Source organism: Hordeum vulgare, chromosome 1H, assembly GCF_904849725.1.
Source record: "Hordeum vulgare subsp. vulgare chromosome 1H, MorexV3_pseudomolecules_assembly, whole genome shotgun sequence".
Taxonomy (NCBI): Eukaryota; Viridiplantae; Streptophyta; class Magnoliopsida; order Poales; family Poaceae; genus Hordeum; species Hordeum vulgare.
Genome location: NC_058518.1, coordinates 9898994 through 9922832, shown reverse-complemented (window position 1 = coordinate 9922832; position 23839 = coordinate 9898994). Strand labels below are relative to the sequence as shown.

The following is a 23839-nucleotide window of genomic DNA, read 5'->3' as shown; positions in this document are numbered from 1 at the left end:
GTCTGAAATTGTGTCTATGACAATTTGTTTTAACAATATCGACGATGATATGCAACCTTGAACATCTGGTATGCATGTCCTTATAAATTGATTATTTTCGGTAGAGACGTCTAATATGTTTGAAACTAAATTAAATCATGACTTAGATTACAGGTGCAAACACATATATCAGCAAGACAAAAATAATGCACTTATGCACAAGTTGTCATTGAGTACTAAAATGTACTTCTCTATTTTTATCCTAATGCAATATTTGTTATCACTCAGGAGGAGAGGCAATAAAGGCGTAAAGAGATAGCAGTAGGTAGATATTTTTGTTGTAATAAAGAGTAAACAACTTGAATACATTTCAAAAATCATCACCTTTAAATGTTTTTGTGTAACATCACTTATCATGTTCCTTTTCATGCAATATCATTAACGATTTTAAAGGATCTGCTGATGACGTTGGGTGTGTGTATGAGGTTATTTTTTGTCATGGTACAACGCACGGACATATTTGCTAGTATTATATATGTATGTACGGTACGTACCAAGTTGTCAAATCAATCACGTGTGTCTTGTAATGTTTGGGTCTAGCCTAAGTTTTCTTGTTAGAGCATGTCTAAGTGGTCAAACCCATAAATTTTTTATGTTTTACAGTTTTGATTGCAAAAAGTGTGTAGAACAGAAATTATAAAAGTGGTCCAATCCGTAAATTTTTAAGGGGCACGGTAAAGCCACACCGGAAATCCTTATTTTTTAAGGTTGGAAGGCCGATTCTAGGGGACCCCGTATACCGGTCAAACCTCGTCGGAGCAAACATGCCGCCGCGGAGTTTGCCGGAATCCGCCCTAAACTTACCGGAATTCATCACCGCACGCCGAAAAAGTCCGTTGGACGCTGCAATCGATCGTCACCAGGTTGAATTGGCGAGTTCGACCTCGCCATGGCCTCCCATGACCTCAGCCTGGCTGCCGTAATCCTCCCAGCGTGGCAGGCAAAGGGGCACGACTCGGCTGGCGCGGCTGGCAGCGGAGCAAGTCGTTGACGACGAAGGCGATGGGGCATGGCCGGCGAGGCTGGGCGCGGCCGGCGTGGTGATGGGGCGCGACCGATGGGGATGGGTCGTGGCAAACAGGTGACGGGGCCCGGCTGACGGGCGACGGGGCCCGGCTGACGGGCGACGGGGCGTGGTCGACGGGGTTAGACGCGGCCGGTGTGGCCGACACGGATGGCTGGAGGAAGGGGCGGCGGCTGCTGGACCAGAGGAAGGACCTCTTTACCACAGTTTTATAGTTTCTTTTATAGTTTCTATTCGTACATAGCTAAAATTGACCCTTAAAATGACTTTTTTTTACCCATATCCCACTTTTACAGTTTGAGTTTTTATAGTGTGCGCTAGAGATGCTCTTAGTATGGCAGATTGTAACCGGATGCTTGTTATTTAAGAGCATCTACAACCGGACCCTTCATATTCGACCCCTCAAATGTCCGCGGACGGCGCGTCCGCGGAGACGTACCGATCACGCCTTAAATATTGCACTCGACATCCAGACATCTTATATTAGGATCCTCAAATCCATACAAAAAACATGCTAGAAATAAAACCTACATACTACGTACAACATATCTACTCCTCGTCGGAGATATCGACGATCTTCGTGCCCTTCGACGGATAAATGACCATCTGCCGCAGCTCCGCCCCTCCGCCCCTTTCGGTGCCTTCGGCTGCTCTGTTGCGTCCTCCTTCGCCTTAATCTCCGTGTCCAACTCGTCGAAGAGGGCGTCGGCCTTCGCCTACCTCTGTCGGATGAGCCGGCGGTTGTCTTCCACCTCGGCCTCATCCCGGATGGCCTGCTGCTCCGCCATCTCCTTCGATTGGCCGACGACGAACTCCGTCTACGCCTTCACCATGCTCAAGCCGGGAGCCTCCTCCTCCATGGCCTCGGGCTGCTCCTCCTCCTGGTGTTGCTCGTCATCCTCCTCCTCCTCCGTCTCCGACGGGTCCGGAGGAAGACCGCGGTGAGCCTGGATCTCCGCCTCGATTTGAAGGCGCCGCTTCGGAGTGAGCTGCGCGTAGGTGGTGATGAGCCGCCGGATCATCCTGGGGGAGAGGGAACTGTGAAATGAGGCGGACGGGCTCGGGTGATGGTGGAGAGAAGGAGGAGGCGGATGTGCTAGGGCCGAGGGGCGTCGGACGGCTTAAATAGCCGGCCCTGACCTTGGGCGGGGAGCCGGAGTGGCGCCATGCGGCGTTCACACCGCACCAACTGTCGAGGCGCTCGTCGGCCCGTCGAGTCCGCATGGGGCCAAACCGTCAGTCCGACGTGTCAGGCGTGTCCGGGCTCCCTTATATCCATCCCATATTTGGGTTGAAAATGAGGATGCCGGTCAGCCCGGACGTTTGAGGCGGTTTGAGAGGTCAGTCTGGATCGATTTTTTCTAACCGGACAGTGACCAGGCGACCTCCCCAGATGTTTGAAGAGAGTTTGAGGGGTCCGGCTGTAGATGCTCTAATAAAGCTCTCAATTTCGATGCAAAAAATATATTGTTCGACTCTTCTGTTTCGCTGATAGAATACGATGTGAACGTAGACCTGCTGGCCGTTCCGCAATTTGTGTGCAGTACACGCCCATATATGTACGTATGCAATGCAAGTAGGAGTATTATTATATAACTATAAAGAGATGCCCGTCACTAGTACATCATTAGTCATTCTAGTGGTTACTGCCTTGTCCGTACTCTGCACCGGACGTGTCCTTTTCTCTTATTTTTTTCGAGACCTTTTCACGTTTGTTTATACTTCCTTTATTTTTAAATATAAGTATTTGTAGAAATTTTATTAGTGAAAACATATGAATTAAAATAAGTAATCTACATTCTAAAATATATTTATATACATCCATATATAGTCTGTAGTAATTTGTTTAAGAAAAATTTATATTTAAAAATGAAGGAAGTAGCTGTGAAATTATGGATGAGACACATATTAGCATGAAAAAATAAATTAAACATCTCTTTATGATTTCTTGGTGCGCATTTTCTTGGTCAACTTTATGCATGCATGTGACCGGCCGGTAGATTTGTGATACTCCCTTCGTTTCATAATATAAGTCTTTTTAGAGATTTCACTAGAGGACTACGTACGGATGTATATAGACATACTTTAGAGGTTAGATTCACTCATTTTGCTTTGTATGTAGTCTCTTAGTGCAATCGCTTAAAAGACTTATATTTAGAAACGGATGGAGTAGTATATATCATGTATATGTAGGTACATTCCATTTTTTTCAGACAAGTGGATCGCGATCGAAACAGCTAGATACATCACCATATTCACAGTGCATATAAATTATAATGTTAAAGAAAAATATTCAGTGTGCATATGTTTTGACCTGGCCACGTCGGAGTCGGGTCAGACTGCGTGCATGTGCTTCGTGGTCACAGGAAAAATACGTATGTGTGTGTGTGTGGCAGATATTATAGGAAAATACGTTTCCAATCGTCAGATCGATCGCGTGCTATGTCTTATGCCTTGTCTCTTGTGTACGTAACAGACATCGGCGACGTGGCGGATGGGGAGTCTGCTAGAGTTGCTCTTATGCGTTTCCAATGGAACATGGACGCTACGAGTATTGAATGTGATCGTATAGAGAAGAAGGGAATTACGTAGCGCGCGCGGCGCATATAGTGACTGCGCCTTTTGATATGATGATGCAGTCACAGCACACCGCCCTCACGTCACGGCATACATGTCATTTAATCATAGTTAACTAAGCAATAATTCTTTTGATTAGGTGATAGCGATTCCTTTCTGAATTACACATGCCCTGTTGGGCTTTGCACCTCTTAAACGTCCACCCCTGCGCCCATGAATACGAAATTTATTCACTGCAAATTCAAGTAATGTTTGCGAATTCGAAATATGTTAACTATTCTAGAAAAATATATTCAAGTATTCAAATAAAAAAGTTCACAAATAAAAAATATGTTCAACTATTCAAAAACAATGTTCATGGATTGAAAATACGTTCAAGGCGGGATCTGCTAGTTCACACCCTCCCAAAATCCAATGCTCCGCCTGTTTTCTTTAGGGAGATTCCCAATAAATATGTTAATCCTCATTAACATATTTATCTTAACATGCAACCATGACAATCATGCATGAAGAAGAGTAGTACTTATGTTCAATAAATATTTACATTTTCATATATTTAAAATATTATTAATTCAAGTATTCATGTTCACATAATCAAACAATTCCCACAACAATGCCCAAGTTATTATCTAGTATGCAGATTAACTAAAATAAGAGAAAGAGTGTTGAATAATCCACGAAAGCTATTGTGGTTTAAGCCTTTAACACCATAAAAGAATAATCCACGGAAGCTATTGAGGTTTAAGCCTTTAACACCATAAAAGGTTATCAAGGCAATCACTTGGTCTAAGAATGTAACAGCTGCATAAGTGTGTTTCTAATAAAGATGTACTTGGCTTTCAATAACAACTTGTCTGGGTGGTGTAGTTGGTTATCACGTTAGTCTCACACACTAAAGGTCCCCGGTTCGAACCTGGGCTTAGACATCTATTTCTTTTGTGACATTTTTTTGGAAAGTATTACTCTCTCCGTTTCAGACACTAAAGGTCCCCAGTTCGAACCTGGGCTTAGAAATCTATTTCTTTTGTGACATTTTTTTGGAAAGTATTACTCTCTCCGTTTCTAAATATAAGTCTTGTTTTACTACTGAGAAGAAAGTAATAGGTCGTGCAACATACTATATACATTTCTTTTGTGACATTTTTTTGGAGAGTATTACTCTCTCCGTTTCTAAATATAAGTCTTTTTAAAGGTTTTACTACTGAGAAGAAAGTAATAGGTCGTGCAACATACTGTATACATTATCCGGACTTACACTTGGTTATATACAAGACTGCTCAACTGACTAACTCACATCTAGCTGTAAGACTCGGACAAACAAAACTAACCCTTGGTCATGATATGTGCGAGCTGTAGAGTAGTGGGGACATGTACAATGCGGAAGTCGCCTAGTGCCACCTTTTCTTGGACGAAGTGGATATCGAGCTCAATGTGATTGGTCCTTTGATGATGAACGGAATTATTGGACATGTACACGGCTGATATGCTCGCACAAAAAACAACGGTGGCCTTCAGGGGGGACAACCAGGCTCACCGAGGAACTACCGGAGCAAAACACAGTCAGCGATCGCATTGGCGACATCGCAGTACTCCGCTTATGCACTGGAGCGAGAGACGATGGCTTGCCGCTTGGATGACCAGCTCACAAGGGTGGCTCCAAGGTAGACACAGTATCCGGATGTGGATCGGCGAGTATCCGGGCAGCCGACCCAGTCCGCGTCGGAATAGGCAACAATCTCGGTTGACGGGGAGGTCGGAAGCAGGAGCCCGTGAGCGGTGGTGGCGTGGACGTACCGCAAGATGCGCTTGAGGAGCGCAAGGTGACTGTCCCGAGGATCATGCATGTGCAAATATGCCTGTTGGACGGCGTACACGTACGCCAAGTCTGGACGTGTCATAGTAAGGTACTCTAGACCGTCGTCGAGACTACGATAGCTGAAGGGGTCGGCCAAGAGACAACCTGCATCGACAGCCACCTTGGGTGAGGTGTCGATTGGAGTGGTCCCCGGGTGGCAGCTGGACATGTCGGCACGCTAAAGAAATTCCTCGGCGTATTGGGTCTGGTTGAGGAACATCCCACGTGATCTACGGTGAACCTGGATGCCGAGGAAGTAATGAAGGGCTCCCACGTCCTTCATCGCAAACTTGTGTTGTAGTTGTTCGATGATGAGGCGAAGAAGTGTCGTCGATGAAGCAGCAAAGACTATGTCGTCGACGTAGAGAAGAAGGTACAGAGTGTCGCTACCCCACTATGGTATAAACACAGAGTCATCGGAATATGGAGCAGCGAAACCAATGGTGACGGTACAGGTGATGAACCTCTAAAACCAAGCCCTCAGGGCCTGCTTGAGGCCGTATAAGGATTTGGAGAGGCGACACACATGATCCTGGTGAGTAGTGTCGACAAAGCCGACGGGTTGATAGCAGTAGATTTGCTCGTCGAGGACGTTGTGAAGAAATGTGCTCTTAATATCCAGTTGGTGCACCGGCCAGCTGTGAGAGCATTTGATAGTGACCATCGTCCGTATCGTTGCTGGATTAACCAGGGGAAAGAAAGTTTTGTCGAAGTCGATGCCGGGGCGTTGAGCGAAACCCCAGACAACCCAACGAGCCTTGTACTGTACGTATGAGAGAACCATCCGCGTTGAGTCTATGCCTGAAGACCCATTTGCGAGTAACCACATTAGTGTGAGGTGGGCGAGGAACAAGTGTCCATGTGGAGTTGGCCATGAGGGCATTGGACTTAGACTACATGCATGGTGGTGCTCCGGTGTAGGTCTCGAAGAGTGTCACAAACGGAGGAGGGAAGAGGGAGATGGTAGAGATGTCAAGGTTGGGATAACGAGGATTTGGCTGAAAGATCCCATGACATGCGCGCCTGATCATTGGGTGCGGTGCACGAACTAGGGCGTCAGAGTAGAAGGCTGGGACGAGGGTGGATCAAGGGAGAGGGTGAGGAGGACGACCCATGTGGCAAGAGGTGAGTGGGCTGCGGGGACGCATAAGTGGTGGGTGACGGTGTGCGCTACATGGGGGAGCCAGTTGGCGATCCAGGAGGGGAAGGCGGGGGCGGTGGCCATGCAGGCCATGCACGATCGACGTGGATCACTAGTGAGGGGGTGCAGCTTTGGGTCGGATGCACGCACATTTGAAGTAGACCCGGGCATGGGCAGCCCGGAGCAAAGAACCATGGCCGGGTCGGGTCAAGATCGGGCCTTGTTTTTCAGCCCAAAAGGTAGTTGGGGTCGGGCTCAGGCCTCTCTTCTCTTTTTTTTTTGTATTTTGGTCCAGTCTTTCGGACTTCGGGCCAGGCTTGCACGTGCGCACACCCAAAAACAACGTTCGGGGCAGGATTTCGGGATTCGGGCTTGATTTCGGGGCGGACTCAGCTTGAAAAAAAAGAGTATTTCGGGATTCGGGTCATGCTCGGACTTGAGAAATGAATGTCGGGCTTTTACAAGCCCAGCCTGAAACACGTCCGTGCGCGACATTTTCCCGGGTTTAGTTTGAAGGGGTTCGGGGTAGAGTTTTGAAAGGAAACACGGTCTCCACAAAGGTAACGTGCGTGGAGAAGATTATGCACCAAGGATGCCCTAGAATGTGCCCGCGACGGTGGTCGAGGCGCGCTAGGACTGGACGAAGCCACCAACGTAGGAGGAGCCACCCGACGCACTGGAAAAACCATTGTCGGAGGAGGAGCCGCCCTGTCGAGTGTAGGGATTTGACTTGCGCTCGTTTTGACGACCACCCCGAGAGCCACCAGATCTGCTGGAGCCTTTAGAGCCACCACCGTCGGCACCATGCTGGTTGGGATCGAGGAGGGCCGAAGGGAAGGAGAGCAGCGTGGGCGCAGGTGGTGGCGGGCGAAAGGCGTAGTATGTGATGGCCTGCGCGAGGAGGGCCATGCGGGTGGCATTGCGCACCTACCGGCTAAGGCATTGCTCCTCTAGCTACAAGAAGGAGTGGAGCTTGACGAAGGAGGGCCGCCGCCCACTGGTCATGTGCGGGACGGCGTGTTGAAGACACTCGTCGAGACTACGCAGGCATTATGGACGAGGTCACGATCCTTGATGATATGGTGGAGGTCCCACAGAGTATCAGCCATCTGCTTGAGGCGGGAGGTGTACTCGACGACGGTGAGCTCGGCCTGGATGAAGCTTTGGAACTCGTCGAGGAGGTCTGTGATCCGGGCTTCACGGTTGCTGCGGGACAGGGAGCGGAGCGAGCGCCAAATGGAGTACGCCGAGTTCTTGTGCTCATTGATGATCTCCAAGGCCGACGGGGTGACCGTGGCGTTGGAGATCGGAGGTGGCTTGGGCCGGCGAGCCGTCGACGTGATCGGTGAGGCCGAACTTGGCGATCGAGGGCCTAGCCGAGAGAAACTGGTGGTGTTAGAGGCTATAGTTTTCCTTATCACAATCCAGGGTGACCAGGACGTGGTCGCGAATGCGCGTATGCCCTGAATCATAATGGTGGGAAGGGTTTGTGTGGCAACCGGGAGCTCGAACGGCTGATCGTAGGAGGAGGTGCTCTTGACGGGGCGACGTAGGGAAGAGAGGGAAGGAGTGGAAGATGTGGTTCTCAGATAACTGATAACATGTTAGAGCATCTTCAACAGCAGCACAAAAATATCGCGTTCAATAAATTTTTAAAACGCGGGGACCGGAGTATCTTCAACAGAGGCGCGTTAGTGGGACGTCCGATCCAACGACCCCACGTGCCGACATAGCAAACCCTAGAGGTGATAATCACATGGCGATACTTTCAGATGGCATGCAGGGCAAGATGCTTACATACGTACGTGTAGCTTTCACACCAGGTCCATCGCTTTGCACTTGCAACTAGTACTTCTTGCCCTCGGCTAGTAGATCACTTAAGCGGAAAGCTACACGTACGTATGTAAGCATCTTGCCCTGCATGCCATCTGAAAGTATCGCCATGTGATTACCACCTCTAGGGTTTGCTATGTCGGCACGTGGGGTCGTTGGATTTAATTGGATTGGACGCTCCACTAGCGCGAGCACGTATGTAAGGGAATGAATCCCGGCGGTAGGTTCGTACCTGTGTTGTGCGAGGAGGAAGCTGGTGGCACCAAGGAGGATTCGCCGGCGTTGGTCTCGTCGTCCCCGGGCGGCACCTCCCCGCCGGCCGTCGTCGGTCTTCACCTCTTCGCCATCGAGATGGGGTCCGGCACGGAAGATACGCCGTCGTCGGTCGTCTTGGCATCCTCGGCCCACACCTCTTCGCCGGCGTGCGCCGATCGAGATGGGGTCCGGCACGGAAGATACGCCCTGCGTTTCGCCGTCGTCGGTCTCGATCGGCATCCCGACTCCAGAGGCAGCACCTCCTCGCCGGGGACTGCTCCACGCATCGATCTCCTGGTGCTTCACGTATCGGCCGACGTGTGCCGACATGTGGCAGCTAACACGTCCAGTCCAGGTGAGCTCGGACTTGGAGTTGGAGGGATCGGCCTCGCTGGTGGAGGCTGCGCGCTCCTCCTCCACGCATGTTTCCTGTCCCATCGCCGGCCATAGCATAGCCAACAAGTCTGAGCGGCAGTTCCACTCCGGTCGTCATCGCCAGTACCTGTGTCATGACGAGGAGGAGGAGCTGAGCGGCCGTTGCCCAACCTGGCCACTACGACGATGATGCCATCAGCAAGGATGCCTTCGTGTCATCCATGTCATAGTCGCCCACCCTCGCCACCGGCAACAAGCTAGGACCTCGTCCGCCGACAGGGCGACGTCAACCAGCTGGATCACCTCCTCTGTGTTGACGGCCTCCGGTCGGAAGATCGGAGCTGGAGGTTATCTCCAGTTGGATCTGGATCTATGATTGTATGCATCGACTGATGCAAAGGCCGTGGGTCTTAACCTCCTTTACTAAGAAAAAAAAGTTGGATCTGGAACTCTGGAAGCAATGCTGATGCGTTCAATCGGGAGGAAGAAGATGCTCTAATAAAAGCATCTCCAACAGCCGCGCTTCGCGCCGCGTCCAAAAAATGTTTTTACAGCGCGCGCGCCGGCTAGTTTAGCGCAGGGATATGCGCTGGCTCCAACAACCGCGCTATAATGCAGCGCACGCGCCGCGTTCCAGCAGTGCCCAAAAATGCAGCGCGCGTAGCAGGCACAAACCACGTATACATTTCAAAAAATAGTGAAAAAAACGATCAAACAAACAAAATAAATCAACAATAATAGTTATTACAACTCAAACAAATAATTTCTCGTTCAGTACAACAAATAATGCAATAAACACAACCAATAGTTCATGAACAATACAATACAAATAAAGCAATCAAATCATGCTCTTTGTCGTCCATGCCATGCCCACCACTCTTCAATCAGATTCTTCTGAAGATCATTGTGTGTTGCGGGACGCCGAATGGCATGATACGAGGCAACAAAACGGGCAACCCTTTCAGCCCTCTGTCGCACTCGCACGGGATGTCCCAAGAGCTCATACTGTGAGTAGTCTACATCTTGGCCACGCTCATTCTCGATGATCATGTTGTGCATGATCACACAAGCGTGCATGATGTACCAAAGCATTTTTTGATCTCAAAATCTAGCCGGTCCTCTCACAATAGCAAATTGGGCTTGTAAAATCCCAAATGCTCTCTCCACATCTTTTCTAGCAGCCGCCTGAGCATTGTGAAAATCAAGATTTTTCTTACCTTCTGGCTTTTTCAACGGCTTCACGAAGGTTTGCCACTTTGGATAGATGCCATCCGCTAGATAATAGCCATAGTTGTACGTATGGCCATTTGCTACAAACTGCACCGGTGGCAACTCACCATTCGCAATCTTATTCATCAGTGGTGACCGGTTGACAACATTGATGTCATTCAAAGATCCAGGCATTCCAAAGAATGCATGCCAAATCCAAGTCTCATGATCAGCCACCGCTTCAAGGATTATAGTGGAACCCTTTTTTTGGCCGTGGAATTGCCCATGCCATGCCTTTGGACAATTTTTCCAACTCCAATGCATGCAATCTATTGAGCCAAGCATGCCAGGAAAGCCGCGAGATTTGTTCATCGCCAATAGCCTTGCGGCGTCTTCAGCAGTGGGAGATCTCAAATACTCCTCGCCAAACACTTGCACAATTCCCACTACAAAGCGCTTGACACACATGATGGCTTGGCTCTCACCCATAGCCAAGTGATCATCAACTAAATCAGCCGGGATACCGTATGCCAACATACGCAAAGCGGCTGTCACCTTCAGAAAGGTGCTATGCCCGAGCTCTCCGGCGGCATTCCTCCTTTGCTGGAAAAACCGGTCATGGCTCGCAAGTTTCTCTGCAATGCGCTTGAACAAGTCTGTGCTCATCCTAAACCGGCGACGAAAATACGACTCCGGGTATGTGGGATTCTCCACGAAATAGTTCTTCATCAATCTGTTATGGGCATCAATCCTATCTCTCCAATTTTTTCCCGACCCATAACCGAACCACCGTGCTTCGGTTTTTTATTGATATGCATAGCTATGATCATTGCAAGATCCTCCTCCTCTTCCATATCAAATTCTTCTTCGGAAGAATCATACGACGAACTCATCTACAATGTTCAATACTATACTATAAAAAACTACAATTCAAAACATGCACCAAATTCATAAATTTGAAGCAATACATACCTTGTAGGCGTTTTGTCGAACACCTTGCGGGCGCGGCGCGGCAGCGAGCGGTGGGGCGCTGCTCCTCGGACGTCGGAGGCGCGCGAGGGCCGGCCGGACTAGGAGGGGTGGGGCGGAAGCGCGGCGGCGCGGGGAGGCCGGGGGAAGCGCCTGAACGGGGGGCGCGGGCGGCGGCCGCACCGGAGACAGGCCGGGGAAGCGCCGGCGGGCGCGGGCGGCGGCGGCGGCTCGGGGATAGGCCGGTGCAACGCCGAACGGTGGCGCTAGCGGCGGCGGCGGCGCGGTCGGATGGGGGCGGCGGCGCGGTCGGATGGGGCGGTCGCGAGAGTGCAGAGCGAGCGCAGAGAGTGCACAGCGCAGGAGATAGCAGGAGAGAGCGCAGAAGAAAGAAGGAGCGAGCGCGGGAGAGTCGCGCGCGCGGGAGCCGGCGCAGCAAATAATGGACGCGGGATTGCGTTTCGGCCAGCGCGCTCAATTGGAAATGGCGCGCGCGCAATTTTTGCGCGCCCGCTGGAGCTGCCGCCGCGTCGCGCGCTAAATACAACCTTTTTTACGGCGCGGCGCTTGTATAACGCGGCTGTTGGAGATGCTCTAAGCGAGTAAATAATAGAAGCATGTGTAGCTTGCTACTAATCAATCAATAGCTAGAACAAGATAATATACTCTATAATGGTCATAGAGTCAAACTCATTAATTAGACCAAGCTTCGGTTAAGTAGAATAAAAGAGATCCTGAAAGCTACCCCTGCTGGCTTCCAAGATATACACTTTGATTTTGAAAAATACAAATTTGTATATTTTCTATACCTAACTAGTCACCTATGTACTATAGAAAAATCACGTTTTACCGTGCAAAAGCCTATAAGCCGAGAGCTATTTTTCAGATACTCAGCTTATGTTTTTCTGAGCACCGACAGCTACAAAACAATCGGCTTATAACAACCTGTAAGCCGAGTGGTGCAAAATAGCTCTCGGCTTCAAGAAGGCACACTATATCTGCTGGAAAATCGGCAAAGATATGTGCCATGTGTCACATTGGTCCTTAGAGCATCTCCAACAGCCGCGCTAAACAAGCGCCGCATCGAAAATTAGGCCATTTTAGCGCGCGCGCAACCCGACGGGTGGCTCCAGCGGGCGCACAATAACCGCGCGCGCGCTATAAGGAGTTGGGCTCGCGGTCGGATTCGCTATCTCGCGCGGTGTATTTGGGGCGTCCGCTTTCGCGCGTGCTACACTCGAGGGCTCGCGCCGCACTTTCTTCTCTCCGCCTCCTACGCCCCGCGCGTGCCGGCGCCGGCGAACTGCACCCATGGACGCACGCGCCGGCACCCCGCTCACCCCACTGTACAGCCACGACACCTCCCCCGCCGCCGCCGGAAACCCTAGCGCGGGGAGCGGTGGCCTCGCCACCGCCGGAGCTCCGCCGAGCATCGGCCTCGCGCGCAGCCTCTTCTTGCCGTCGCGGATGACCACGGCGACAGGTGGCGGCGCGCCGGCGCCGCCCCCTCGAAGCTCCCCAATGCGGTGCGGCCGAAGAAGGGCAAGACATCCGAGAAGAAGAACAAGGCGGCGGACGGCTCCGGCAGCTCGAAGGCGAGGGGAAAAAAGCTTGCACGGCGTTTGACGGGCGCGGCGGCTACCAAAGCGCCGGCGAGCTCACTTGTTCATTGCATTTTTTGATGAATGTTTCAAACTCATTTTGTGTTCAAAATGTCATATATGTGAAATGCCTGGCGAGTCGCGCGCGCTGCATTTTTTGCGCGCTGCATTTTAGCGCGGCTGTTGGAGCCAGGGCTGGCGGCCGCACTAAACCAGCCGAAGCGCGCGCGGCAAACAAGTTTTTTGCGCGCGACGCGAAGCGTGGCTGTTGAAGATGCTCTTAGTTTATATATAACATGTGTGACCGGACTCAACCCTTGATTTATATATAAACCGTGCGACAGTTGGTCCTAGGGTTACATGAACGGTCACGTGTCTTGCCGTTAGTACCAGGACGCCTTCATGTATAAACCGTGTGCCCGTTGGCACTCGGCTTACATGGAGTTTCTCGGCTTATATACAAGCCGACTGTTTTCGATGTGGCTTTTGGCTTACACCTTATAAGCCGGTCCATAGTAAGTGGTGTAATATTTTTTTTCCTGTAGTGATGCCATGTTTAGATTCAGCACTCGAGGATCCATGACCAACCCCTTGAAATTTGGAACATGCTATTCTGCATGCTCTGTGTCTAGAAGGACCGTTTGCATCATCCCTATTTCATCTGTGTAATCTTCCTTGTCAGACGATTCAACTTATTGCTCGTAGATTTATTCCATGTCCGAATACATTGCTAAGAAGAAGGGAGAAAAATTATCAATAATTTAGGGCGGACATGTCACAAAACACTTGTCCGGTGTGGTGACTCCCACGAACGAAATCTGTGGGAGTTCCTTTTTTTTTTTTTTTTTTTTTTTTTTTTTTCGGAAGGAAATCTGTGGGAGTTGATGGTACCTGCGCGGTGGATGAATGGGATGTACGGAACGATAATGTGGCGGCCAGGTGTACGGTACATCCGAGGTGTTTGCCAGTGAGGAAGCAGATACATAGAGTGCAACGTTTGCGCATCCTCCTCCTCTTGCTAGAGTTGGGCTTAGGTTATATAAATGTGTTTTTTTGTGCATGTGTTGTTTAGTGTCCTTCTCTATTACTGCTTATGCATGTTTCAGGGTTGGAATGACTTTGGGCGGGCGATGACAACCGAGAATATTGCAGTGTGGTTGCAAACATATGAGAGATATGTTGCATGCATGGATTTGGGCACCTCAAGATCTTGACCTTAAGTCGGATTCGACGGCAAGGAATGAAGTGCGTCACAACTCGGCCATAGGATAGAGGGTGTCAACATTGCAAGAATCCAAGCTATGAGGAACTAATACACAAAATGTTTTCGTGTTGGGGTTGCACCAAGCTTTGGACATATGGTGTTTCCTTGGATAAGACTACACCAGTAAAAAATGACCCATTTGTCTCGGTTTCAGATGCCCATTAGCCCAGTTTCTTGAACCGGGACTAAATGATCGGGACTAAAGCCCAAAACCTTTAGTCCCGGTTCGCTTACGAACCGGGATTGAATGGTCTCCACGTGGCCACTGCGGGGAGCCCGAGCAGGAGGACGTTTAGTCCCGGTTGGTCACACCAACCGGGACAACATGGCATCCACGCGTCAGCATCTGGCCAGAGCTGGGTTTCTTTAACGCGGGGGGGGGGGGGGGGGGGGGGAGGGTGGACGGTTAAGTTCGTGGTTTCATATTGTATTAGCTAGCTAATAGAGAGAAGTGTCCGCTCTTTCTCCGTGCTTGGTCGACGCTAGCTACTATATATATAGAGAGAACATGACGCTAGCTAATAAGAAAATAAAGGAAATCATTTACAATACTTAACATCTTTTACAATGCCTAACATCATCTATCTAAGATCCAATCACAAATAGCTCACATGGTATTCTTTGTCTTTAGGTATGACGTGGTCAAGAAAGAATCCCGCCAATTCCTCTTGAATTGCTCGTATGTCATCATCTGATAGGGGTTCGTCCCGCTTCTTTCAGATATAATTTAAAGAAGGGGGTCAATACATGCACATATATATATATATGAATAAAACTCAACATAATTGATGGTAATATATAAAATAAAATTGTGAATATTGTTTACGTACTTCAAATTGTTCGTCAGAGATGCCCCGCTGAGAGGTCGAGAGGCGAATGATCTCGCATACGTAGTATGCACATTTTTCAGTCCCAACTACCTAGTACAATCAATTTACGAGAATATATAAAGTTCAATCAAACTGATAAGAAAGCATGGTAATGATATATTGATGAAAATTTGAATCAATTAGAGATGCGCGGAACTAGCTAGTACTACTTACTGGGGTGCGTAAATTGCAACTCTTTGGGTATACCGTGAACCTTGTTCGTGAACTTCTTTCAAACCCTGCCAGGAAAAGAAAATGATTACTTGATATCAGGAAATTAAGGAAAGTTGCATGCCAGTATGGTCCCGGTATTTAAACCAAACCATACGTTCCTTGGGTCACGTGTAAAGTCGCTCCACTTTCTCTTGATCTTTCTCCACCGCAACCCGTCAATGGGTGCTCTCAACTTCCCGTCTTTTTTACGGTCTTTTATGTGCCATTGCATCAACTCGACATGCTTTTTGTTTCTAAACAGACGTTTCAACCGTTGTATTATAGGAGCATACCACATCACCTTGGTAGGAACCATCTTCCCGGTGCGCTGGCCCTCAACATCACCAGGGTCATCTCTTCTCATATTATACCGCAATGCGCCGCATACCGGGCATGCGTTCAAATCCTCGTACGCACCGCGGTAGAGGAGGCAGTCATTAGGGCATGCATGTATCTTATGCACCTCCAATCCTAGAGGGCATTGAACCTTCTTCGCTTCGTACGTACTGCCAGTCAATTCGTTATCCTTTGGAAGCTTCTTCTTCATTAATTTCAGTAGAGAACTAAATGCCTTGTCAGATACACCATTGGCTGCCTTCCATTGCAGCAATTTCAGTGTGGTACCGAGCTTTGTGTTGTCATCTTCGCAATTTGGATACAACCCTTTTTTGTGATCCTCTAACATGCGATCGAACTTCAAATTCTCCCTTTCACTTTCGCATTCTCTATGTGCATCAACAATGACCCGACGAAGGTCATCATCGGGCACATCGTCTGGTTCCTCTTGATCTTCAGCTTCCCCCATTGCAGCATCACCGTATTCAGGGGGCAGGTAGTTTTCATCATCCTCTTCTTCTACGTTGTCTTCCATCATAACCCCTCTTTCTCCGTGCTTGGTCCAAACATTATAGTGTGGCATAAAACCCTTCTGAAGCAGGTGGAAGTGAAGGGTTTTATAGTTGGAGAATTCTTTCGTATTCCCACAGACAGTACATGGACAATGCATAAAACTATTCTTCTTGTTTGCCTTAGCCGCTTCAAGAAAATTATGCAGGTCATTAATATACTCGGAGGTGCGTCGGTCACTGTACATCCATTGACGGTTCATCTGCGTGCGTTATATAATAAAGTGTATTAAAAACAACACAAATCTTGATGAAAATGGAGCTTGGACAAGGAGCTTGTAAAGGAGAAAGCTTAAGTGTGGCTCGGGCATTTCAGCAAACACCTAATGTGCATAGGAGATGAGCTAGAGCACCACAAAGCTCTCCCACGGCCGGCCAAAAAACAGAGAAGTGCACTGCTCTGCTCGCGGGGGTATAGATAGGCCAACCGTTGGTCCCGGTTTATGGCTGGAACCGAGACCAAAGGACAACATGAGGTCCCGGTTCCAGCCACAAACCGGGACTACTGGTTGTGGTCCAGGAGCGAGACACATTGGTCCCGGTTCATGTCTGAAACCGGGAAAGAAGGTGACAAACGAACCGGGACCGAAGGTGACAAACGAACCAGGACAAATGGCCCACGTGGCTCGGCCGGCGCCCTGGCCTCACGAACCGGGACCTATGTTCACATGGGTCCCGGTTCGTGAGTGAACCAGGACTATTGGGATTTCATCAAGTGGACAAAAGACCTCTTTTCTACTAGTGCTAATATGTTGCCTCGCCATATATTAAGTGCGGAAAAACCACATCATTCAAACGTGGAAGCAAAGTGCATTGCCATGAAGGAAGACGACATTGGGCAGAGGGGTGAACAGTAGGTAGCAATCGTAGCTAACTAGCTATGGAAGAAGACCTCCTCCACGATCACGTTGTACATGATGGTGAGATCGACGTACGCGGATCTTGGGAAGGTGATAAAATGGAACCAGAGGTGTGCATACGGCGGTCGTTGGATAGCACGTGCCGGCCGTCGTTGCTAGAAGTGTCCCATCGTTTAAGAGGTGGGGAACCGCCTCCGGGCGCATCGCCCCCACCATCCCCCCCCCCAAATCGTCTCCCTCGCTGCCTTGTCTCCCGCTCCTCCCACCGCGTCTTCTCTCTCTCTCCCGTCGCATCGTCTCCCCGTTGCTCTTGTCTCCCCGTTACTCTCGTCTCCCTCACCCAATGGAGGACGCTCGTCGCGCTGTCGCCGCTGCGGCCGGGGATGTGTTGGAGGAGAGGCCTCGCACAGCGACCGCGGCAGAAGCGGTGCAGGACGTTGGCGACGTCAAGGGAGGTGCGGGACATACCGCAACCGTTGCCGCTGCTGCGGATCTTGAGAAGGAGGTGCCGGAGCAGAAGGTCACGGCCTCGAGCGGTGCTGTGCAGGCTGGCGATGAGGAGGTAGTTCTATTTCCTTCTAATATTTAGAATGCAGGGTTAGATTACTTGGTTTTTTAGATGGTGATTTGTAGATGGGGTCTTCTCTAGATGGAGTTCTAGATGGGGGTTTCTAGATGGGGATTTATAGATGGGGGATTTTTAGATGTGGGTTTCTACATGGGGATTTATAGATGGGGGTTTTTTAGATGAGGTTTTCTGGGTTAATGCTTAACATCTCTGTAGACCATTGTTTTTGTATTTGACAGCAAATACTAAAACTAGGGATGTGGTTGTATTTGACAGCAAATACAAAAACAAGGTAGAGGTGTTTGTAGATGTGATTGTCTCAATAAATACAAAAACTAGGGATGTGCTTGAATGCTACAGAGATTTAATGAGACTTAGGTTTTTTAATTAGAATCTTGATTGCTGCATGTGGATGTGGTAATGCTTCCCGTTCCCCTCTACCTTGCTTTTCCCCCAAACAGATTTGCTTTTCCCCCCATCAGATACAAAGTTGCATGATTGGAAGTTCGAAAAAAATTGCTGATTATGAAGACTAGTTTTCATATGGATGAATAACTATGACCTGCTGAAACTGGAATATAGCTTATGGAAGAAAGTGATGTTTGATGAGAAGTAAAATGTGGCAATCGCTGTCTCGAAGTGATTTTGATCTGTGGCAAGCAATTGAAACTCATATTTCAATGTGTTGTTGCAAGTTGTGAAACTATTTTCTTGAAATAAATTCTTTAAATGTATGAAACTAAGATTTCTTTTATTTGTAATTTGTTATTTCAGTGTGATATGTATTGAAATAGTTGTTGAAATATAATTTCACTCTTTTTTGGATGAAATGAATTTGGAATGAATTATGAAAGGTGTGTGAAATTCATTGAGACATGGTTTGCAAGACATGATTTATGAACTGTGGAATCCAGTGAAATCAATTGAATTCATTGAGAATCCAGTGAAATCAATTGAATTCATTGAGAAGGTGATAAATGAATACAATTGTTTGTTATTTGATTGTGTGAAATCAAAGTTTTTGTTTCTAAAATTGATTGTAGAACTGAACTTTGATTGTACAACTGAACTTTGTTGGAGATAGAATCAATTGACTACTGCAATTAAAGATGTTACTAGTAGGAGATATATGCATTTATAGTTTACTATCATATTGCATAATGTATCCTATTGTTTCAACAAAGTTTAAGATGTTATATCCAACTAGTGGCTTAAGTTATCTGGAGATGTATTGCATATGTTGAAAAGGTGGATGTGATGTGATTACGAGAAGGTAGCATGATGGTTTTATGGGTTAATAATTTAATTGTGCCTTATAAACTATGGCGAAGATAGTAATATAGATAGTATCTGTTGCAGTGGCGGACCCAACCTACTAGGTCAGGGTGGGCCAACAGTCCATACACACATAAACATATGTTTATTTCTTTATCTGTTTTTTGGCTATAGTATAAAACCTGATTTTTAAATTTTCCGTAGAGAAGCGGCTGAATTGTGTTGTTACCACATCCAGTCATAGAAGCGTGTGAGATAAAAACCAATATCACAGCCATTTTCGTACAGTCAGTGACAAAACCAGCTAGGATAAATATTTTAACCTGGCTTTAAAGTTCTTTTTATATGTAGATGTATGCAGTAGTGAACTACTCCGGGGAACCAACTGAATAACCCAATTCTAGGCTGCAGTTCATCCTTTAGGCTACCTTTTTTTGTGAGCCATGGCAGACACTTTCATCTCTCTGGTTAACTATGAACAATATCTCATCTTTCTTTTGTTGGCTTGTTGACCTTGCAACTGGTGAACGTATATAAATTAGTAGGACTTGATGTAAAAAAGCATGGTGGTACTATTTAATTTCCATCTATTTTCTGATCTGAGTCTGATGTGTGAGGACTTGGCCTAGTCCTTGGCAGATCACTGCACGATACCGGGCTCATCCTTGGCAGATCACTGCGGCTCCAACCTCTACTACAACTTGGTCGGGCGAAGAAAAACGTTCGAAACCGGTCATTTTACAAAACTATCCCTCGCTTTTCCAGTATTCAACCCGTACTTCGTTTTTGAGTCAAAAAATGATTATTTTTTTTGCATTTTTCAGGAGCCCCCTGATGTTTCAGGTAATCAACCTGCAGTCCGGATTTAAGTCAGAAAATGAATCTTTTTTTGTATTTTTTTCAAAAACCCCCTGATGTTTCAGGTAATCAACCCGCCCTCCATATTTTAACAAAAAAATCCTAACTTTTCAGTTAATCAATCCACATTTTATCTAAAACAAAATTATCCATATCTTTTAAACCGTAACTCTGATTTTAACATGTTATATATGAAATTTGATTAAAAAATGTGTAGAATCTAAATAGGATGTTATTTTTAGCTGTTGAATACTTCTTAAATATTATTTTTGATGCAAACTTAATCTGTAGTGCACGGTCCTTTTTTTTCTCTTTTTTTCCGACGACGATACGAATTGCAATAAACATCCATTAAATTAAAATCAAATTGAGTGAAAAGAAAACATCGTTAACAACACATGCACACCTTTGGAAAACGTCGTGGGGAGAAACAACGTATTTCTTATCTTATTCCGAGTGACTGTATATTCAAATGTGTTTTCATTGTGTGAGCACTAAAGCCATCGTCGGCAACACAAATGTGATGTCATGTGAAAATATATTGCGTTCAAAGCGTGTGTTATTTTCTCTTCCGTTGGAACGCACGGGCTCTTTTTTTAGTTATTAGGTAAAGATAGTAGTGAACCATCCAATTCTGATAGGTTGCAGTTAAGCCAACGTGGATCGAGTGGTGGCACCCTGCAACTCATCTGTGCAACGACCGGCGCTGGGTTGGTGTCTTTGGAGTAGCCAAGCTCTCCAGCCAGACCTCGTCGGCCACGGTGGCGAACTTGTCGTCGTTACGGTGCCACCTCCAGACGGCGGTTGTCTCGTTTACAATCCTCAGTCGCCCGTGTCCGAAGCTCGCCTCACGGAACAAGGAAAGCGGCGCCGACTTGTGATCCTTGATGAATCTTCAATAGTAAACAAGAAGAAGAATCCATATAGTATGTATAGAGAAAAATCATTTGAAATACTATAGTATTAATTAATTACGGCGCAGATGAATGAAGAGCAGTAGCAATCACGTACTTGGAAGCAAGGCCTTCCCTGTTGCCACCATCGCCGATGGTGATGTACACTGGACCCCGGGCGTCGGCCTTGTTGTCGTAGATCCTCGTCTACCTCATGCATGCATGGAATTAGTTAGTTAGCTTGATTAATTATTACTCCCTTCGTTTCTAAATATAAGACCTTTTAGAGATTACACTATAAACTACACACGGATGTATATAGACATATTTTAGAGTATACATTCACTCATTTTGCTCCGTATGTAGTCTTCTAGTGAAATCTCTAAAAGGTCTTATATTTTGGAACGGAGGGAGTACTTCCTAATACTTGTAGCTGGAGTATTTGAATTAGTGTTTTCCAACAACAAGAACAAATATTTAGGGGATGGTTGAAGAGTAGAAAAGATGTAGAGTACACAATATATATAGAGGAGTACTACTCCACTTACAAAGCGCTCATAGGCATGGACATGTCCGGCGAAGACGACGTCGACGTTGGCCTCATAGAGGAGCCTCTCCATGGCGGTGCGCATGCTCTCGCCCACGTCCTCGTCCTGGTGCGCCTCGTTGGTGTTGTACCACGGCGCGTGCAACAGCACCACCAGCCACGGCGTCCTCTGCCGGTCCACGCCGGCGAGGTCCCTCTTCAACCATGCATGTTGCTCCGACCCCTGCTCGAAACTGGCGTAGGAGCCCAGCATGAGGACGTGTACCGCGCCGCCCGCCGCGTCGAAGGAGTAGTAGAGGTTGGAGTTGGAGCCGCTCTCCTCGTGCGGCATGCGCCACCGATTGTTGTAGGCGACGAACCCATCCTCATGCTCATTCTCATGGTTACCCTCCGTCACCATCCACGGCCGGGCGCTGGCCAGCGGCTGAACCAGACGACCGAACGAGTCCCACAGCGGCTGCACCCTGTCCGCGTACGATAGGTCGCCGGGGAGCAGCAGCATGTCGTAGTCTGCGTCGCGGATGTGCGACAGCGTCGACTTGGTCCAGCCCGTCTGCCCGAGGTCGCCGATGACAACCAACTCGATGGGCAGGTTCGCCGGAGGAGTCCTGAGGGACATGTCGGCGTCGCCGACCTTCCCGCACCGGTAGTAGTAGGTGGTGCTGGGCTTGAGCGGGCCGATCGTCACCTCATGTATCGCGCCGGAGGAGTAGTAGGAGGAGCAGCGGTACGTCGTATGGCTTCCCTCGGCGGACGCCGTGTAGTTCCCAGGAGATGTGCCGTACTCCACCACCGACGGCGCAGACGCAGTACGCCGGTCGTCGGTGACCCACGAGATCCTCATGTGCTTGCTTCCCACGCTTGAAATGTGCACCTAAACGTAATTACCATGCATGTCATTTCAATTTTCAAGTTCCAAGACGTGAGTGAAGTTTATAAGGGTCGAGAAAAATCCCAAGTTTTGTCAGGTGAAAGCAACTAATAATTCCAAATTCTTGCAAACTCCAAGCACCCCACAAGTCAAGAGTTATGATCGACCCTTACCTGTTGTGGATAGTTTGGCGGCTTGTTTTGCGCCGTCAACACCAGCGGTCTCGGCGGCGGCCGGACATACTCATCGGCCTGGGTGCGCCTGAACATCACCGACGTTTGACGATGTCTGAAGATCAATGTAATAATTTAGCTTGGTTGGGAATAACTAAGAAGAACGAAATTTCATCCAAAGTAAGATTTGTGTTGTAGCTCATACTTATTCCAAAGAACTATAAACGAGCTAAGAAGACATTTAAATAATTGTTCTGTTTAAAATCAAATTGAAGTAGAGCGAAAGAAGCGTGGGAATTGGAATCAAATACCAATGGCCAGAATGCCACAAGAGATGGGGTGGGAGATCGTCCTCGCTGACGAGACAATTGGGCATTGGATGTATTGTATTTATAGAGGGTGATCCTCGTGATGTTGTGGTTTACAAAACCCATGGGATGAAAAGTTCTGCATCGTATGTTGTGAATAAGCAATATAGAAAGTAGTGGGTTTCCACAGGGAATCTTACACCTCTCGGTTGCAAGGAATAAGACAGTAAACAATATCTCTTGGTGGAAAAATAGCAGAGAATGGAGATTAGCCATGTGTCCTAATTATAGGTAATGAACGTCTATTTGGGATATTTATCAATTTATGTATTTTACAGACATATTTGTACGGGTTACGAAGACTCAAACATGAGTGTTTATTTTTAACCACACATCCGTCTGAAAACAAGGCAAAACACCGTTTCAATAAAAGAGCATAAAAATGTAGAGTGTTAGAAAACCATATTTTATTATTCTCAATCATGCCATCAACAATAACAATATAAGAGGTGGCATAAAAAGATAACAATATAATTGCGCGGCCCACGGTTGGGCTTGTACGCCGGTTTCGCGGAGTAGAGCAGCACACGTGGTTGAAGAGCGCCGTGCTAATGCTAAACTGCTGCAAGTTTTGTGCTGAGCTTCTATGATGTTGGTACTGGACTACCATCCACTGCATTCCACTGTATTTGGACCAACAGGTTAATTTAAATCTAGTGCAAAATCAACCTATAAAACGTTGAACTCCATAATGAGAAAATAATGCAAAAATAGGGTGGTTAGGGGAAAAGATAATGTGCAAATAATGTGTGCTAATTTACTTTACTTGAAACAGCTCTTAGATCATCAATAATTACCATAAACAATGATCAACATGAAAAAGAAGCGGAATTTCCCCGGTTTTTCGACTGTATATCATGCACTATTCTGATAAGTGATTCAAAATTACGACAAAAACTGTGTGCTAATAAAAATCTTCTCTATTAGGACAGAAAAATTCACATGCAAAATAAAGGGAAGTACACTGCCATATCCAAAACACTTCAAATACTCTGTTTTCCTGAGGCAGAAATCTTACGCCTAGAAATCATCCCTAGTAGCTTCGTTTGTCTAAATCGACCGCTACCTCGTGCAATAGGTAGATATATAAGTCTAAGTTGATACTCCCTTGTTGCCTCGCTCCACCCGAGCACCACAACCATGGCAAATTTCAAGCCGTTCCGGTGTAGACTCGTTTCTCCCTTTTTTGTATTTTTAAAATTAATCATAAGCTGTATCGAGTTTGGAAATTTTCTAGGCGAATACGTTGGAGCAAGTCAATATATTTCTAACGCCATATCATCTCCTACTTATCAAT

General features: G+C 47.5%; 1 protein-coding gene, 1 non-coding gene and 1 pseudogene across 2 annotated transcripts; 2 read left to right on the top strand and 1 right to left on the bottom strand.

Annotated features, from left to right (window-relative positions):
* The first annotated feature begins 4492 nt into the window (after positions 1-4492).
* On the top strand, positions 4493-4566 carry TRNAV-CAC. The gene has a single exon. It is a non-coding gene; the product is annotated as a tRNA-Val (tRNA).
* A 4110-nt stretch (positions 4567-8676) lies between these two features.
* On the top strand, positions 8677-9237 carry LOC123404393 (annotated as a pseudogene).
* Positions 9238-20111: 10874 nt separating this feature from the next.
* Positions 20112-22586, bottom strand: LOC123442077 (purple acid phosphatase 22-like). Its single transcript, XM_045118211.1, has 5 exons — positions 22486-22586; positions 22175-22289; positions 21132-22004; positions 20702-20790; positions 20112-20583 (listed from the first exon to the last, which is right to left on the bottom strand). Exons 2-5 carry the CDS (start codon positions 22268-22270, stop codon positions 20376-20378), a joined length of 1266 nt encoding a protein of 421 aa, XP_044974146.1. The 5' UTR covers positions 22271-22289; positions 22486-22586; the 3' UTR covers positions 20112-20375.
* Between the last annotated feature and the right edge of the window lie 1253 nt (positions 22587-23839).